General features: G+C 34.9%; 1 protein-coding gene across 5 annotated transcripts in view; it reads right to left on the bottom strand.

The window, feature by feature from the left end:
- ACAP2 (ArfGAP with coiled-coil, ankyrin repeat and PH domains 2) overlaps positions 1 to 20,206 on the bottom strand; it is a 171,614-nt gene that overhangs the window by 70,575 nt on the left and 80,833 nt on the right. For all 5 annotated transcript variants that reach the window (XM_004465909.4, XM_023590996.3, XM_071214694.1 and 2 more), the window contains 4 exons: positions 16,795 to 16,914; positions 15,900 to 15,953; positions 5,319 to 5,377; positions 3,736 to 3,919 (listed from right to left, as the gene is read on the bottom strand). In XM_004465909.4, coding sequence (XP_004465966.1) covers positions 3,736 to 3,919; positions 5,319 to 5,377; positions 15,900 to 15,953; positions 16,795 to 16,914 — 417 coding nt within the window. The remainder of the gene's footprint in view (positions 1 to 3,735; positions 3,920 to 5,318; positions 5,378 to 15,899; positions 15,954 to 16,794; positions 16,915 to 20,206) is intronic.

Raw genomic sequence — 20,206 nt, forward strand, 5'->3', positions numbered from 1 at the left:
GCTGTTCCAATAGTCTAATAACTGGTCTCTCTGCTTCCACTCGTTTTTTCGTTTTTTTGTTTTTTTTTAAAGATTTATTTATTTATTTAATTTCCCCCTCTCCCCTGGTTGTCTGTTCTTGGTGTCTATTTGTTGCGTCTTGTTTCTTTGTCTGTTTTTGTTTCTTTGTCCGCTTCTGTTGTCGTCAGCGGCACAGGAAGTGTGGGCGGCGCCATTCCTGGGCAGGCTGCTCTTTCTTTTCACGCTGGGCGGCTTTCCTCACGGGCGCACTCCTTGCGCGTGGGGGCTCCCCCACGCGGGGGACACCCTTGCGTGGCACTGCACTCCTTGCGGGCATCAGCACTGCGCATGGCCAGCTCCACACAGGTCAAGGAGGCCCGGGGTTTGAACCGCGGACCTCCCATATGGTAGACGGACGCCCTAACCACTGGGCCAAAGTCCGTTTCCCTGCTTCCACTCTTTATTCCCTATAATCCAAACTCTACACAGCAATCAGAGTGATCTTTTTTAACATATAAATAAGATCTTGGTACCTCCAGCTTAAAATTCCCCAACAGGGTCCCATTATTCCTAGAATGAAATGCAAACTTCTTACCATGAACTGCAAGGCCCTTATTGATATGGTCCTAGCATACCTAGTTTTCTACCACTTTCCTCCTTTCTCTTTGTGCACTAACCACACCCCAAGACTGCTCCTACCTCAAAGCCTTTGTCCTGGCTGTTCTCTCTCTGTCCTTTCTCTTCTGCTCATATCAGCATAAGGTTATCTTCTAACCTGGCAGGTTTCAGCTTTAATACCATCTCCTCACAAAGGTTTAAACTGCCCAATAGCCCTGCATGTACTCTCTAGCACTCAATCTTGTTTATTTTCTTTACAGCATTTATTACTACTTTGTATTTTCTTATTTATTTGTGTCAATTGCCCACTTAAAGTGTAAGCTCCATAAAATCAGGGTCTTTTTTCTTATTCCTAGCTTTATTCCCTGAGTGAGACATACTAAATAGTCAATAAATACTTAAATAAATTAATAGATCTTAAATAAATATTTAAGATCAGTAAATTGAGATTTGCCTTTGATGGATTTATGGAATCTCTCCCAACTCTAGGATTTGAAAAGAAATGTATGTTTTTTTCCAAGAGAAGATTTGTTCATTCTTTGCTAACACTGTCAAAAGATTACAGAATACCTGCCCTTTTAATATGTCCCTCCCACTGAATTCTCTTTAAGTAATTTTATAGTACTGACCAGAAAAAAAAAAAAAAGACCAAGAAAAATCAAAACAACTTTTTAAATTAAGCATTAGTTTTTAATGCATTTCTGGCCTAGAATATTAACTTTCAATGCCTTAAGTAAAAGCAGAGGCTGCAAATAATCTATTATTCAAACTCTGAAAATACTTAAAATACCTCTGCTTTATATGTCTTTTTTTCTGTTTGGTAATGAAAAGCAACATTTAAATTTCTGAATAAAAAAGTAAATTCATATATTTAAAGTAGGTGAAACATGACAAACTTTAAACATTTGGATATTTATTATTTTCTAGTCTCTAAAATAGATACTCTGGTCACAATAGTAAGAATGACACAAGAGTTCTTATTAGAAAAATCAAACAAATAAGGTAATAGTTCTTTGTGGCAGGGTGGTAGGATAGGGACTAACTTAGAAAATGGGATGGATACCAAAGGAAGTGAATAATTTTTGTGTAAGTTTGAAAATGATGAATATTTTAGTCATACCCCTCAAAATTTATAACATTAAAGCATTTATTCTTTCAATAAACATTTATTATCTATTTTCAAGCACAATCTAGAGTGGAAAAGATATATGAATAAATAATTACAATAAATGTGATAAGTGCTCTAATAGCAATGTGTATAACAACACTATGGAAACATAGAAGAGGCAGAGACAAAAATGATTTGTTCTGCCTAGAGACGTATGAGTAACCATGGCTTCAGAATAAAGAATGAATGGGTGATAGGCAGGTAAAATCAATGCAAAGTGGATCAAATTAATGAGATTATATTAATACTCTAGTCAAGAAACAACAGGGCCTGGAATTAGGACTGTATCAAGTACAAGGATTGAGGAAAAAAAACAGCTTTAAGTGGCACATCAGAGGAAAGTTTAAGGCATTTTGGTGACTAGAGGTAGAAGCTGAGAATCAGGAGATTATCTGATATAATTCTCCCATTTTCAGCTAGAATAATTCAGAAAGATAGTGAAATCATTCAGTCAGATAAGGGCATACAGAAAAAGTAGCAGTTCTGGAAGAAGGCAAATTCCATATTCGTTCTCAATAAGGCTGAGGCACCTCTACAAGAGACAAAGATTTTGTCATCTATGTATAGGCAATAATTCAAGTAAGGGGAATGGTAGGACTATCAGGGAAATCATAGAGTAAGGGAAAAATAGGATCAAAGATGGATCCCTAAGGAAAGATATTAAAAAAGTAGACAAAGGAGAAAAGCACAAATCAGAAACTGAAAAGAAATGAGAAGTTAAGAGGAAGACATAAAAGTAGTTTCAGATAAATCAAGAAAGAAGTATGTTTCAAGAAGGAAAATATGGTCTACCACTTCATTGAAACAGAATGGTTAAGTCAGTTTAAATACTAAAAATATTTCTAACAAATGAGTAAAACTTTAGCATGAGCCATTTCAGTAGGAAGGGGTGGGGGACTGAGTACTCATAACTGCAGCAGGAAGTGGGGTAAATGTGAAGAACAGGTGATAGGAAATACAGACTTCTCCATTCTTGAAGCCTTTCATGGATAAATGGAATGCACCTTCTTTTGTAAAATGTTAACTTCCCACCTAATAAACAGGAACTTAATAGAAAAATAATTAAAATTTATTTTCTAAGGTTTTGAAAAATTATGTAAGCAATTTTTACATATGGCTACTTATGTTTTCTTTAAGAAATATTCTGATCATGATTAAGGCAAAAATTTCTGGGAACTCAACTATGGTTTTGTAAAAAGACAAGGATAATTCTCTAAGCTTTAAAGGTTTTAAAGCTCTAAACTCCCATGATATAGTAACACATAATATACATAAATAGCTCATGTAAAATAATGTTGAAAAAAGAATGCTTCATTTTTCATGTGTCCCATATTCCTTTGGAGATCCATCATATTCAAACTAGTTTCATCTGTACATTTGGATCATAAGATCATTAAGCTATGCATAGAGATCAAAACACACAGATCAGTAGTTTTTAAAAGCAGCACCTAATGAGAATGAGAACAATATTTATTGAAATATTTCTCATTTGGCAATGCACTGAGCCTTAGAACTCCATGTAACTTTATCAGGTAATTCTACCTCTAAGAATCTAAATAATCAAAAGATTGGTATACAAAGTTGTTATCACTTACAATTAATGAAAATTGTATTTTCACTAATTGCCAGTAATAACTGGATATAGTATAATTTCCTGCTAATCAAATATAAATTGGTATAGCAACTACATTATATCACAATTAAATATGATGATTTTTAAAGCATTATAATGGAGGAAACTAAATGATAAGTGAAAAGAGGAAGAAAGTAGAACCAGACACACGGGATATATACACATAGACAAACATAGGTAAAAATTTTCAGAGAGGATCAAGTGTAAACTTTATAATCAAAGAAAAAAGGAATACTTATTCTTTTTAGATCATCACTCAAAAGTAACAGCCGATTTAGCAAGCGTTTTTTTTTCTGAGAATATATAATAAATATACCTGAAGTACATAGTCAAGTGCTATATGTCGGAAACATTTTCTTGTTGCTGTCAGAATGTTTGTGGCTTCTTCAACTTCATGCTGTTTATTTCTTTGTACTTGAGCATTTTTCACCAACGCATTTTCTTTCTCTTCACTTACTTTTTCAAATTGCTTCTTGGCATCTTTGAATTTTCTAAGATCTCTAAAAAGTATGAACTTAGTGAAATTTTCATAAAACTTTCTTGATCAAAAACATTAGCAAAATAATATTTAGAATTGAATTATATTCTTCCATTTGTTTAAACTTGCACTGGCCTTTACTAATTCTTCCAGCTAAAAGCTGTAGCTTCTCAATTATATATTAACCTCAACACAGTAAGCTAACATTTTATTATTTATATCTATAAAATTTAAGGTGAAAATAAATGATCAAATTAAAATTATAGGAGCATAAAAACACAAAGCTTTTTTCTTCCCTAGAGACAGGTACCACCACTTAGCCAAGTGACTTTTGAAGAGTAACATACGTAAGAATGACGGTATAGAATTTATCTAAATTTATTTAGGATACAAATTCCAAGGCCCTTGTTCCAGAGATTACAATTCATTAGTCTCTGAGATAAATCCTAGATATCTTTTTTTTTTATTAAGACACACCCTTGGCTTTACTGGTATGGGTGATCTACAGGTAACATCATAAGAAACAATAATTTAACCATTTCTTGTTTGGGGAAAGCACTGGTCAAAGGACATAAATACTCATTCATGCATGCACGCATGGGCATACACAACACAAATCTCTTTCCTGAAAGAATTGTTATGTTAGTAAAGGGTAACTATCAATTTCAACAGTCTAAAAATCTTAAAATTTTTATTCATTAATGATCTACATAATACCCCTTTGCTTTTACTTTTTCTACCAAGGAACTAGCCAAAATAACTTGAAGAAAAATTACATAAATATGTATGAAAGACTTTAAACTCTTTTTAAAAGTCATAAATTTCAATGTTTCACATTAAAATGTCTACAAGCACACTCTCAGTGGAATGTTATTATTATATCATGAAGTATTATATAAACCATCTGAGCGATAACACCTTCAGGACAACAAATTCTAACCTACTAAAATATTACATTAATGAGATCTGACATTACTTACAGATAATAAAGACTGTAATTTATCCTGAACACTATGCCATAATCAACTTTATGTTTTCTTATTTTTATGTATTCTCAGTCAGTAATTAAAAGAGAAAAACTCAATCATTAAGGCAGAAAAGGAAAACTAGGGTCCCTACCTTGAAAAGCCCAGATTTTTAAAAAATTTCTAGTTTCATTTTATTTCACATAGAAAGTATGATGTGACACAAAAGGATCATATGTAAGGAAAGCATGCACTTCATTTTCTTAACCCTACATAGGTATCCTAAAGACAAATTCCATGGTATAAAGGATTCACTGAAAGACATGAAGCACGATGTAATTCAGGAAGAAATGCAATGTACAAAAGCAAAAAGAAAAAAATCCTTCCAAAAGAAACCAATTCCCAGATGTGATTTGTACTAGTTGTTTTCCCCTCTCTTCACTACAATTGACTTACTCTTTAACAAAGTTCTGCAGTTGTGCCTTAATTGATCTCTGAGTTTGGTCAAACAGGATCTAAAAGATATAATATAACATTAAATGATTAGAAAATTGTTCAGAAAATGTAAATTTTAAGCAAATTTTATCTGTCTAAAAATAAAACTGCTTCTATTTACAGAGGAAAAAAATCTGCTTTAATATTTAAATAGAAGGTGCAAACAGTGGCTCAACTTATTTCCTTGATTTTAGTTCTGTCTTTGGAAGACAACCTTAAAAAAAGTAATATGAAAATTCCTTTCCATCCACAACAGATAATTCTTACTCCAATATATCAAAGCACACTAAGTGAAAAGCAACTTTAGAACTCTCTTATATCTTAGTAAGAGGTTACTCATTTGAGAAAACCTGGGTATTTAAATGCTTCATCTTTTGAATTCAAATAAACATTATTTAGTCCTCTATATTAAGAATTGTGAAGATGAAAGACAGGAACAAAATTTGATTCCTCAAGACAATATATTACCTTGCTCAAATGATGGGCACATATTTTACTCTTGATATCTTTGTGTGTGGTAAATTTCACTGCGTTTATCAAGGGAATTCCAAGTACTTACATAATTTACAGATATACGTCATTCAGAATTTGAAACAGATGTCAGATGAACATACTTTCACAAAACCCAATATTCAAAAAAAAAAAAATCCTGTATCCTCCAACTAATTAAAAAGAAAACAACCTTATTCATTGCTTTTTTCTTTTTTACAAGCAGTATCACAATTTAAATTTCTCTGAAATTTTACTATTAAAATTTACTAAATTTTACTATTTAAATTTATCACAATTTAAATTTCTCTGAAATTTACTATTAAATTTCTCTGAAATTTTACTTATGTTCTGTCCTAAACAACACACATAATCTGGATTTAGTACAGGGTTTCAAAATCTGTTGATTTACTTCCAGAGAGAAAACAAAACTATTTTTTTTCCTGTATGTGTTAATTTCAAAGTAATAAACCCAAAATAAACAGAAGGAAGGAAATAATAAAGATCAATGTTGAAGTCAGTTAAAAAGAACACAGAAAATGTTATTTTTCAGCTGTTACTGATATTTATTTAATACTGGCTTTTGATGATAATTAATAAGACTGACTCTTGATGAAATTTCATTTTACATTTTATTCTTAAATATTAAAAAGCATTTAGGGAAGTGGATTTGGCTCAACAGATAGAACATCAGCCTACCACATGGGAGGTCCAGGGTTCAAACCCAGGGCCTCCTGACCCCTGTGATGCGTTCACGCGCAGTGCTGATGTGCTCAAGAAATGCCATGCCATGCAAGGGTGTCCCCTCCCATAGAGGAGCCCCACGTGCAAGGAAACCCATAAGGAAGCCGCCAGCACAAAAAAGTGCAGCCTGCCCAGGGTGGCACCACACACACGGAGAGCTGAGGCAACAAAAAAGAGATGCAGTTTCCCAGTGCTACTGACAAAGAATACAAATGGGCACAGAAGAACACACAGTGAATGGACACAGAGAACAGACAACTGGGGGTAGGGGCAGGGAAGGGGAGAAAAAGAAACCTTAAAAAAAAAAAAAGCATTTATTTCTTAAGATGAAATTAAATGTACATAATTAAATCATTTTAAATGGGCTTTAACAGATTCTAAAATATTCTGAAAATCTGATTTTCTGACCATATCTGAGGACAGTATTTGTTGAATTAAAAATGAATATTTTCAGGAAGTGGCTGTGGCTCAATCAGTTGGGCTCTGGTCTACCATATGGGAGGCCCTGGGTTCAAGTCCCAGGGCCTCCTTGTGAAGGCAGGCTTACCTGCACACTGCGGGAGAGCCACGGAGTACCACCCGGCCCACAAGCACGGCAGAGAGCCGACTCAACAAGGTGACACAACAAAAAGGAGACAAGTAAAAACACAGAAGAGCATGCAGTGAATGGACACAGAGAGCAGACAATAAGCAAGCCGCAAGGGGGGAATAAATAAATAAAAATGAAAATAAATACAGACACACAGAAGAACACACAGCAAATGGACACAGAGAGCAAACAGCAAGCAAAAGCCGCAAAGGGAGGGAATAAAAAAATTTAAAAAGAATATTTTCAATTTTGTTTACTAAATATATAATTTTTATATTTCAATACAATTTGTTTTAAAACATTTTTAGAATGCAGAAAATTAAATATATCCATGTGTGCATGTATTATATATAATCAATTTCTGAACCTTAAGACACATTCTATTGTACTTCATATTTAAATAGATTTACTTTCTACTGATTTTCTCATCATAATAGACAACTTTTTAAAGTTAGAAAGTTATTATAAGCAAAAGACAAACACAACAGTCCAAAATTCTCTTCCTCAATCTAAGTATCTCTATACTAATGAGTTCTTTTATTTTTTAAATGGACTTTTTATTTTTATTTTTTTTTATTTCTCTCCCCTTCCTCCCCCCCCCAAGTTGTCTGCTCTCTGTGTCCATTCACTGTGTGTTCTTCTGTGACCACTTCTATCCTTATCAGTGGCACCAGGAATCTGTGTTTCTTTTTGTTGTTGTGTCAGCTCTCCGTGTGTGGAGCGCCATTCTTGGGCAGGCTGCACTTTTCTTTCGCGCTGGGCAGCTTTCCTTAGGGGGCACACTCCTTGCGTGTGGGGCTCCCTATGCGAGGGACACCCCTGCATGGCATGGCACTCCTTGCACGCATCAGCACTGCACATGGGCCAGTTCCACATGGGTCGAGGAGGCCCGGGATTTAAACCGCAGACCTCCCATGTGGTAGGATGCCCTATCCATTGGGCCAAGTCCGCTTCCCTTAATGAGTTATTTTAAAAAGCAATGGTACCGGGAAACGGACTTTGGCCCAGTGGTTAGGGCGTCCGTCTACCATATGGGAGGTCCGCGGTTCAAACCCCGGGCCTCCTTGACCCGTGTGGAGCTGGCCATGCGCAGTGCTGATGCGCGCAAGGAGTGCCGTGCCACGCAAGGGTGCCCCCGCGTAGGGGAGCCCCACGCGCAAGGAGTGCGCCCGTGAGGAGAGCCGCCCAGCGTGAAAAGAAAGAGCAGCCTGCCCAGGAATGGCGCCGCCCACACTTCCCGTGCCGCTGACGACAACAGAAGCGGGTGCCGCTGATGACAACAGAAGCGGACAAAGAAACAAGACGCAGCAAACAGACACCAAGAACAGACAACCAGGGAGGGGGGGAAATTAAATAAAATAAATAAATCTTTAAAAAAAAAAAAAAAAAAAAAAGCAATGGTACCAACCAAATCATGCAGAACTTCACCAGAAAATATCCATTTCACATAGAAAAAGATTTGTATTTTAAGCCTCTGCAAATGCAGCATAAGAAACAAAATTCTTTTATGAGACCACTTATATTAGATCAAGAAGCTAGTTACAAAGCAGTCCATTTAAATGTAAGAGCAAGAATGCTACATACAATTACAGAATTGCTCAATATACAGACCTGCCAAAAAAATGTCAGAACTATATATGTAGTTTCCAAAGAAAGCAAAGAAAACAGAAAAGGTACCACATTTGAATAATAAAATTAACAGATGCATTTGATGGCATGCCAGATAAACACAGAAATAATCATTACACCAGAAGACTATTGTATCAAAAAGTTTTTTAAAAGAATGATGATTCTACACTTTAGAAATGTGTGCTCAAGATAACAGCAGTAGTTAAAAATCCCTGAATAGAAGATCATCTTGGAAGACCAGTGGTTATTTTATAAAGTAGCAAAGATGAAATACTCAAAATGCTAAAGGAAAATTATAAAAGAAACAAAACGATAACATGGAAACTTAAGGTTGTGCATCCATTACTAGTGCATCCACAATGACATCAAGATAGAAAGGCTTTACATTAAGAATTCATTCAGAAACTCTGAAGCTCTAATAAATACATTATTTCACAATGTATCTCTAATATATAAAAGTCTGCATGTAGATACAAATTCCAGGTGAAATGTTATCAAAATGAGTAATCAATCTTTAAAAATCCAAGCCAATTAGTTTAATGTTTTCAGAATTTTGTAAAGTAATGGTATGAGAGTATCTCTCTCTATCGTTCAACACTTTTTAATAAAAGTGTCCTAGCTATTAAAAGAAAGAATTTTGTGTTGAGAATCAGCTCAGCAATAGGTTCGCTCGAAGGGAAGGTAACACAGAACTTACAGAAATAAAGGACAAAGAGAAACACGAGAGAAGAACCAAGGATGGAATCAGGCAGCTTGCAGCTTCTGGAACTGAGAGCTTTGGCCCTAGTTTCTGCATCATATTTATTAGGAACTCCAAAGCAGCTGCTCCTCTTCAGTACAGCAATGTTTACAATAACTGGGGACAAGTGCAACAAATAGGGAACAGGTAAGCCAGTTTCCCACAACATTTTTGCCTGAGTTTATGAGCTAAAAGTAGAATTCAAAAGTTTAACAGAAATAAGTCTCAACTTGCAAATTGGTTAAAGCTAGTTATTGGCTTTAAACAATAGCTGATTTGACTGATGTTTTTAATAATTTGATGAGTTTAATAATTTCAAGAAGTCCTTGAAAATTTTTATTAACATATCCTGACAATCTTTATAGATTCAAAATGTTGGAAATGTGTGGCAGAAAATGAGCCACTAAGGAGTGCTAATTTGAATCCAAAATGAGAATTACTAAAAGTAGGATGCACAGGGACTACGGTTGGCCACGGGAAAAGATCCTGGCAGAGAAGGGAGTTCCAAGAGTCAGCTCATCCTACAGTATAGTCAGTAATCAGCCAAAAGCTACCTTATCATCTGTTTGGGGGACTCAGGAGACCAGAAGAGCATCCTACAACATCCCTATAAGAATGGAAAGAGTAGGTTGCCCATCTGCAAAAAAGATTCATGAATAGGGCACTCAGTCCAGCACTTGCACTGACTTTGGCTACTGATTAGTATATTCTGCTGGCTAAAGTCCAGTTCTAAGTACAGCAAAAGTTTGAATCTGTTCATATGGGAAAGAGGCCAGAAGCAGTCTCCATTTTAACTCTGCCACCTGCGTGAGGGGAAGGGGGGCTGACTGAAAATCACACTGACTATAAGGACCCCCGTTCCTTTCCACCCAGGTCAGACTGCTTAGGTTCCAGACGTGCCCCTACCAGGGAAGAAGCTGGGCGGACCTGCACCAGCCTCACTAACTAGAGTCATTTCCTGCCCACACAGACTAGATTGTTGAATACGCCTATGGCTCCATCCCTGCCCTTGGCAGGGGAGAGGTGAACAGCTTCAGCCTTCATTGCTTACAGTACCAACCACACCCTCGGCTCCTATTTCACCCCCAGCAAAGGTGAAAGAGCAAGAAACAAAAGAATAAGAGCTGAAAAAATTCAGATGGGCTAACATGAGCTATTAGTAAATCCCAAAATAAAATGAAACAAGTATCTAATAGAGACTATAGCACAAAGCCAATCAAAAGAAAGCACTAGATTAAAGACAAAAACAGAGCACAAAATAAATACATCAAGAAAATCAGATGCCAAAACACCAGAATGGCAAAACAGATAAGAAAATATGAGTCATCTATATGCTGTCTACTTAGACCCAAGGATATAAAAAGATTGAAAGTGAAAGGCTGGAAAAAAGATATTCCACACATGCAGTAACAAAAACAAAAAAACAAAAAACAAAACAAAACAAAAAAACTGGAGTAGCTATTCTTCTATCAGATAAAACAGATGAGGATTGTGGTTAATAGTGCAAATAGAAGAATATCTTTAGTGAACTAGAACAAATGTACATCATTATTCCAAGGTGGTAAGAATATGGAGATACATGGGAAAAATACAATTAATGTAACTTATGAACTATATTTAACAGCAATATTGTAATATTCTTGCATCAATGACAAAGAAAGTACTATATCAATGCTGAGTGTTAATAATAGGGGGTATGGAATTTTTTTCTATTGGATTAAGGAAAACGTAACATTTATAAAGGCGATGACAGCACAATTCTGTCGTGAAACTGAGAGTCACTGAGTATATACTTTGAATGAACTGTACAAGGCATGGGACTGTATAACAGTGACCATGTGGTGGATTATGGACTGTGTTAACAGTACAAATATTAGAACATTCTTTCATGAACTATAGCAAATATACAATACTAATACATGGTATTAATAATAGGGGGGTTTATGGAAAATGAAATACACCAAATGTAAGCTATGGACCATAGTTAGCCATGATATTTTGATGATGTTCTTTCATAATCTGTAACAAATGTTTCACAACGATGCAAGGTGTTGGTGGAGGGGTGATGCATAGGAATTCTGCAAGATATGCATGATTCTTTTGTAAGTTCACAACTTCTCTAATAAAATTAAATAAATACATTTTTAAAAATACTAGAATTTATACCCACAAACTTCTAAGTTATAACTATATTTGTGTTAAATAATAACCATATAGTGTCTTTTAAACAAGCATATCAACCTATATATTCTTTTTGCCATCATCAAAATCCTGCACAATTTGAGAGCAGATACATAGCTAAACACTGTTTCTTTATTGATCTCAAATCTCTTAGATGTTTAGTAAATGCTATCCTTGAGAGAAAAAAAAATACAGGTAGAAACTTCTTTGTATACTTCCAGGAAAACAGCATCATTATTTTATTTGAAATCCATTCAACTTATCCCAGAATATTTAAACATTACATCTGTCAATGAAAGAAAAGGAAGGGCAGTACCATTCAATGAATGATTGCTTCTTTGAAGTACAATTTAGAGACAGAATTATTTATCAGAGGAAGGAAAAAGCAATAAATACTCCTCTGCCTTTCACTATCATGCCTACTCATGCAGGCAAAGTTGCTCATCAGTGACAACAACCAAGAATTGGAATGATCGTCAATTTTAAAACATCAATCAGGAATTGCCTGATGCCATTTCATGCATAAAACCTATTGTTTAAAAGTTCTGTTCATGGAGGCAAATTCTAGGTTTTTAAAATATTTTTAAAATATTTGGAAGTGTTACATACATTCAATATGTAATTATCTTTCCTAACACTGTACAGTATAACATAATTCTGTAAAAAATATTTTCACCAACACCCAGATAAATGCTCCTTTAACAGGCCCCCTGAAGTTCTCTCTAGTGTCCCACAAAAATATGACCATCCATTTCTATCAATACCACAGGATGAGAACGGTTGGGAAGCACTGCACTCCTGTATCTTCAATACTTATTTGTTTAATGAATGCTGTAATATGGAAATTTAAAAATTTTTTAATGTACATTTTCGTAGAACTTAATGTAGCAAATCAACTTTAAAACTTCAATCAACAGTGATAACTGTCAAATAAATATTCCAATTTGTTTATATCAAGGGCAAATTAGAATCCAAAAGAGTGATGAAAATGAGGTCACAGAAACCTCTAAATTCCAGGAAAACAAGTCAATTATTCAAACCAACTCTAAAATCTAGTAGAATGTAGCATATATAAACTTTCCTGGAAAAGTCATGTGTTGATGTCGACCTAGGAAATTCTCACTCTGAAAGGTGTAAGGAACAGTTCTTTTCATCGTTACAAAGATGAATCACAAAATAAATAATTTATTTTTTAAAAACGACTAGATAATCATTTCCAATCTAAGTTTATTCTTTGTTTGGCTAGTAGACCAAAATGGTTCTATTATTCATACATTCAATTAAACCCACAAAATTATTTCATAAACAACATCTCTGGAATATCCAGACTTTTATCCTGACACAAACTGATACACCAAAACCTAAATGTTATAAGCTCTGCTACAAAACATAAACCAGTTTCTGGAGTTTATTTCCTTTTAAAAAAGCAGTCTGTCTGATTCTATAAAGACTCCTTTATCAATACTAACTAAAATCCCATTGTAAGTATGTTATTAAACTAAATTATTTTACAAATAACAGGTTTCCCCACATTTTAGCAAATGGCTCAGAGATGATATTTAAATCTTATAATTCTTTCTTTATTGTAAAGAATAATCTTAGACTTTTTATAATTAAAATTCATCCAGTGCAGACCCTTTGTTTCACAGAAGAAGAACATAGAGATTAGACAAATTACTTCCTCAGGATGAGAATTATGCTAAACTCTAGGGATCTAACAGTTGATAAGATACACACCATCCTTGTACACAGTCTAATTAAAGAGTAATAGAGCTAGCTATTATGGGGGAAGTACCTTTGCAACAAATGTACAAATTCTGATTCAAGTACACATAAGTTAACCTTACCAGGAAAAATTAAGAGAAAAGAAACAAAAAAGTAGGATAAAACAGACAGCAATATAACTATAAAGGGAAGAAAATTAAGAGAAAGTAAGGATCTCACAATTCTATTCTTATCTGTTAGTAGTAAAATGTCTGAGATGCCATAAAAAGGAATACAGAAATAAAATTAGAAAGGTACTGGGCACCTAAGTGCAGTATCAGACACAGAGTTCCAGATACATGCATATATGTAAATAAATAAGTAAATACACATAAGCTCACCAATCTAATGGCCTTCAGACCTCTCAGCAGGCAGGCAGGCAAATAGTTATCTCCTTTTAGTGTGCAAATTATGCTTAAAACAACATGAATTTCACAGTCAAAACAAAGATCCTGAAATTCCTCAGGTGTAGGGAATAATGAAGGAAAAATTAAATGTTCAATATACATTACTGCTAATTAAAAGAACATTAAATGCCCTTGCCTATTTAGTATGCTTTCTTACCAATTTAATGAATCTTTATTGACTTAATGACTATTAAAAAACATTTAAGAGTTTCCATAAATAGGTCTCCTTAACCCTGCCCTGAGCAACTACTTTCTATCAAGCACTGCCCTAGGTACTTGCTGCAGAGATGGAAGTACCTGCATTCATGGAACTTAAGAGCAAAAATGGACAATAAAACAAGTATATATATATAAGAACAAACATATGTAAGTGTGTATTTGTGTATGTGTCTTTTTTTAAAGAACCTCCTTTGCTATGTGCAATCAAATAAACTCTCTCTGAAAAAAAAAAACAAAAAAAGCAAACAAAATTTTAAAAAGACAAGGTAAAGTGATAGAAAGTGACCATAGGGTGAGTAGTCAAGGAAGGTTCTTTGAAGAGATAGACCTAAATAAAGTGAGGGGGATCTAACTAGTCACAACCTAGACGTAGGGGAAGAGGACTCCAGAAAGAACATATAGCAAGTGCAAAGGTCATGAGATGAGAAAGATCTTGGTATACTCAAGGAATAACAAAGAAGTCATGTTTCTATAGCAAGGCAAAGAATAATTAGAAATGATGAAGTGTTATGAGCAGGGCTTAGATCATGTAAAGCTTGTTAGGCTACAGTTAGGATTTTATTCTGAGCATGATGAGAAGCCTCTGGAGCAGAGCTTTTTAGGTGAATTAATTTATATTTTCAAAAGTTCATTCTGGCTGACGAATTTATTGTATAAGGGCAAGAAGAAAAGCAGAGACATAAATTAAGAGACTATTACAGAAGCTTTAGCAGGAGGTGGTAGTGGTTTAGATTTGAAGGTGGCAGTTGGAGTTGGGGTATATTTTGCTAATGTTTTAAATACTGAATATATGGAAAAAAGACAAGTCATTAAAAAAAGTTTTAAGGATAAAAGTCTTAAGCTGCAAAACAATTTGCCTACCAAAAATATTTTCAAAATCATAGTTCTGTGCTTGGTGCTGGATGTTTGTCTGTTGGTTCTCAGATCTACACACAATCTTCCACAGTCTTCCATAGTTGCTGTCCCTATACTGCCAAAGCTGGAGGCTTACAAAGTATACTTTCCAGATCTCCTTGTGAACTGTGAGGTTTAGGTTAGGTTCCACCAATGGGAAATTATGCCAGATTAGGAAGCAGCAGAAGAGAAGCTATTTTTTTCTGCTTCTGTTTTGACATCAGTGAGCAACTGTGAGCTACTGAAACTTCCAGCAGGATCAGTAGCCAGTCCAGCAGTGTCAAGGGAATTATGGCAACCTGGATCTTGCAATAGCAACAAGAAGGCAAGCTCTTTGCCTTCTGATAGTTAACAATGGCCAAGGGCCCAACAGTGCAGCACTGAGAAGCTCTGTTCCTCTAGTGCTTTCACTTTTGTTCCTCTAGTGCTATGAGTAATAGCTACTTGCCACATTTCCTCATCTCTGAGTAGCACCGCCTTAGCCTTTTTATTCCTCCAACCTTTCCAACACTTTTTTCAAAAGAGCCAAATTTTAAAATGATGACTTTTACTCCTATATTCTTAAAACAAATATTTTAAAACTTACAAAGCCATAACTCAAAAGAAAAAACTTAACTTTTATGGATATACATATATCCATATAATGTACATATATTACATATAATTGCTATTAAGGTAATTAGAGTAGAAACAAATAAAATATATATACTTCCTCTCTCTCCCTTTCACCCTCTCTCCCCCTACACACACACAATTAAATAAATAAAAAGCATGTTAAACAATCAGTTAGTGAATTCCAACTTCAGTCATTTTACAAATGCCGGCACTTGAGAAAAGTACTAACACATTAATATGGCCAACAGTAACACCTACTTACTGACACTTACTGTGTGAAAATTTATCATTTCTTGAAGACTGTCAGAAAACTTGGTCAAACTTGTCTATGAGAAAGAAACCAAAAAAAAAAAAAATCAGAATTATTAAGAGCTACTAAAAAAGGTCACAAAAATGTTACTTCACCATATCTGACAGATAGATTAAGTTACATAGTAAACAATAAAATTTGTTTCCAGAGACAATCTGCAGAAAGGTCAAGTTCTATATATGGTAATACACAAAGGCCTAGAAAACCCAAGATCAATAGAATTATGCTAACAAACAGGACTGCCATATAAGTTTAAAGAAAAAATCATTTGAGTTAATTTAGGCAGCTATTGATCAAATAACTATCAAACCACATCTATTTCTTCACCAGTTCTTATTCCTCATGAAGAAATATCATAACACCACACAGTATATATAATAAAGGATCTCAGCTAATCAGTACAGCCTGCTAACCAGAACTTTCCTATGTAGCCTATACACATTTTAAATATATATACACCCACATGCAATATATATATATATATATATATATATATTAACCTAACAAATACCAGTTAGGTCAATGGTCTCTGCTTAGCCCAATAAGTTGCTACTAGTAAGCATTACCAGCTCTCCCTGATCATGATCTCTGGCTAATGCTTTAGCTCTCCCAGCAGTAATTACACTTAATAAAATGGCTGAAACAACTGAAAACCTGTGTTTGGAGAGAAATGCTAGATATTCACAATGCATACCATCAACTTTTAACAATCTTAGAAAACAGGATTATACAAGGCAGTACAAAAGGATGACAGCTTTTCTACTTATTTTAAGGACCCATATACTATTAATAAGGTAAACTCTTTAATGTCTTATAGCAGATATCATTTTTTAAACTGTTATTTTAATAATACTAACCTCAACTACTGCATCATTACTAGAATACTGAGCCAGGTCTCGAATCCCATTCATGAACTGTTTATTTGCAACACAAAATGCTTTTCCAGTATCAATCATCACAATACAAAGCTTCACAAGCTGAAAAAGAAAAACATCACGTTGAAAATCATTTTATAAATTACTTGATTATACAAGTGTTAACAGTAACCACATGAGTTAGTTAAATTATGGTTAATCAATAAACCCAAAATAGATTAATTGAATAATGTGTTTTTTCCTTTGGCTTATACAGTATATTCTTAGGAGAATTGCACCGAAAAAGAAGTTGTACTTATCTAATGTTCAAAGATTAGAATGCAGAGACTTCTGATAACAAAACAAAAACATATATTATGATGATATTAATATCAATCCCATAAATCAATCCCAGGAATACTTATTAAGCAACTCTTAGAAGGAAGAAAAGCTTGCTACAGACAGAGCAAGTAAGACGATAAAAAGTCTGTAAGTGGTGTATTGGAAATAAGGTGAATAGACTGGTATGGTGGGTTAGTCATGCTTTCAGTATCAGTCTAGCAAAGCAGATGTCTGAACCAATTAGCCAACCATTTATTCAAAAAATATTTCTCCTTTGCCCACTGTTCTAGACACTGTGCTAAACCTAACAACAGTATTTTTCTCTCTTCCTTCTCCCTCTTCCTCTCTTTCCCTTTCCTCTTTCCTTTCCTTTCTCCCTCCTTTTAGAAAGAACAATTTCTTCAAACAAATGCTTGTGTAAAAATATAAATAAAAATGTATTAAAAAAAAAAACAAAAAAACAGGTAAAACTGGAACTGCTCTAGATAAAAGAGAGAAGAGTACTTAGGGGATGGGGAGGAAAGGCACCAAGAAGAGAATTAAAATCCCAGAGAGTATGTAGAATAAAATGCATAACTCTGAAAAAAGAAAAGAAAAGAAAAGATCCCGGAGAAACTCTAGACAACTCCTAGGATAAAAAAGTATAATTTAAAACTTGCTCTAGGATCTGGAAGAATAGAAATCGAAACAATCTCTGCTCTCAAGCCAGCATTCTAACCCAAAAGACAAGCAGAAAAATTCTGTTATGACAAAGCCAAAGCAAATAGAAAGGATTCCTCTTAAGGACAAGACTCAAGATGAAACCTGAAGACCAAAAAGAATTAGTCAATCTTATAATGGTAATTTGAAGATACTACTCTAGGAAAAGCATGTACTAAGGTCCAGAAGTTTAAGAGGCCAGTCCATACCTGAGGTACTAGGCAGTTTAGTATAATGTGACAACATGGGGGTATAAAAAGTCATGCTGAAATGATGTACAAGGCCCAGATCAGGAAAAGCTTTGTATGCAATTCTAAGGTATTTTAGATTTTATCTGAAAGGAAAAGGAAGCAAATAAAGACATTATATTGGGTGAGCTGGTCACAGTTCCATTTTTCAATGATGATGACTTAAAAGGGGAAAAAAAAAAAGACAAGGAAACAGGAAGAATAAGACTAGGAGACTGGACTAAAAACAATGAGTCTAAATTGAGGCAGTAAGTAGGGAGAGAAGTGGGGATAAAAAAATCAAGAATTTTAGTTGAGTACCCTAGACAGTTATGCAAATTGTATCTACCCAGGGGACAAGTAGGAGCTAAAATACAGCCTGAGGTCCACTTGCCAAGCTGTGAGCCCTGGCACAAAGCTACTTCAAAATGCTAATTTGAACAAAGACACCATTCCAGCTTGCAGAGACTTTTGTTTTAAGAACATTAAGCTGGTGAGATAGGACTAAGCAAGAGCAGGATGGGCCTCTAAGATAAGACAAATGCAAAGTCTATCAAACAAAACTGAAAACAGACGTCTGAAGCTCAAAAAAGAAAAGTGAGGCATATATACAGATATGGGAGGCAGAGCAAATATACAAAGTGCCAGTGATATATCCTAGACAGAGAACAGAGAGCAGCAGAGTGCACAGGATAAGGATAAAGACCCCACCAAGGGGACTAAAGAGGAGGGAAAGATAAGAGGAAAACCAAGAGAATGATTTTTACCAAAGTCAAACTAAAATGAAATATCAAAAGATAGATGAGAAAAGGTTTAAAAATCATAAAGGTAAAAAAAGAAATTTTTTTTTTAAGATTTATTTATTTTTCCCCTTTCCCCTCCTCCCACCCTGCTGTTTTTACTGTCTGTATTGTCTTCTCTTCTCATTTTCTCTCCTCTAGGATTCACGGAGATCTGATCCTGGAGACCCCTGAGGTGGAGAGAGGTTCCCTGTCAATTGCACCACCTCACTTCCTGATTTCTTCTGCGCTTCACTTCTTGTCTTGTCTCTCTTTTGATGCATCATCTTGCTGCATGACTTACACAGTCATGCTTTTGTTGTGGGAAACTGGCTTACCTGTTCCTTATTGTAATGTTACACCTGTGGTACTGTAGATGTTGCAGTTGTTCCCTGTTGTTGTAAATGATGTTGCAGTTCAAATAGCAAACAGATGCTTGGTAGTTTCCAATAAATACGAGGTGGGAACCAGGGTCGAGGCTCTCAGTTCCAGAAGCTGTGAGTCCCCTGGTCCCATTTTTATATCCTCTCGTGTGTCTCTTTCTCTTCTTTTATTTCGTAAAGTTCTGCAATGCCCTCCCTTCGAGCCAACCTATTGCTGAGCTGACTGCAGCACCCCTTCTCTTCTTCGTTTTCACCAGGAGGCCCCAGAGATCAAACCCAGGTCCTTCCATATGGTAGAAGGAAGCCCTATCACTTGAGCCACATCCGCTTGCCCCAATTTTTAAATCATAGATCAACGTTTCCAAACATATTATACAGAATATTGTACAGGAACAAGGAACATAAAATAAGGATTCTGTGATCAAATAAGTCTTTCATACACTGGGTTTTAAAAAGTTAAGAAAATTTCTTCACTGCTAAACTTTTGATATATTAATGTGTACTGTGAATCCAAGAAAGTACGATATGCAGCATTTCCCAAAAACAGTTGACCATGAAATTCTCTGTAGAGGAAGCATTTCATAAGACCAATATTCCACAAAACTCACTGTGAGAAATAGGCACAGACAAGTCTTTTATAAAGATAAAAAGATAATGTTTTATAAACCAGAACTGATTCTACAGCTCATATGGTATAATCGACATGCAAAAAGAGAAAAAAAAAATTTGAAAAAGAGCAATGAGGTGAGGACATTAGCCCTATATGATATTAGAATATAAAGTAAAGCAATTAAGAGTCTAGTAGTGGATTGACTAAGCAAACTGAGCAGAGAAATAGAACACAGAGTCAAGAAACAGATACAAATATGCAATATTTGATAAAAGTAATATTTAGTGGGAAAAACAATTATCCAATAAATGGAACAGAAACAACTGGATAGCCATCTGGAGAGGAGGAAAAAAGAAATGAAGTTGGAGCTCAAAT

Source organism: Dasypus novemcinctus, chromosome 4, assembly GCF_030445035.2.
Source record: "Dasypus novemcinctus isolate mDasNov1 chromosome 4, mDasNov1.1.hap2, whole genome shotgun sequence".
NCBI classification, from domain to species: Eukaryota; Metazoa; Chordata; class Mammalia; order Cingulata; family Dasypodidae; genus Dasypus; species Dasypus novemcinctus.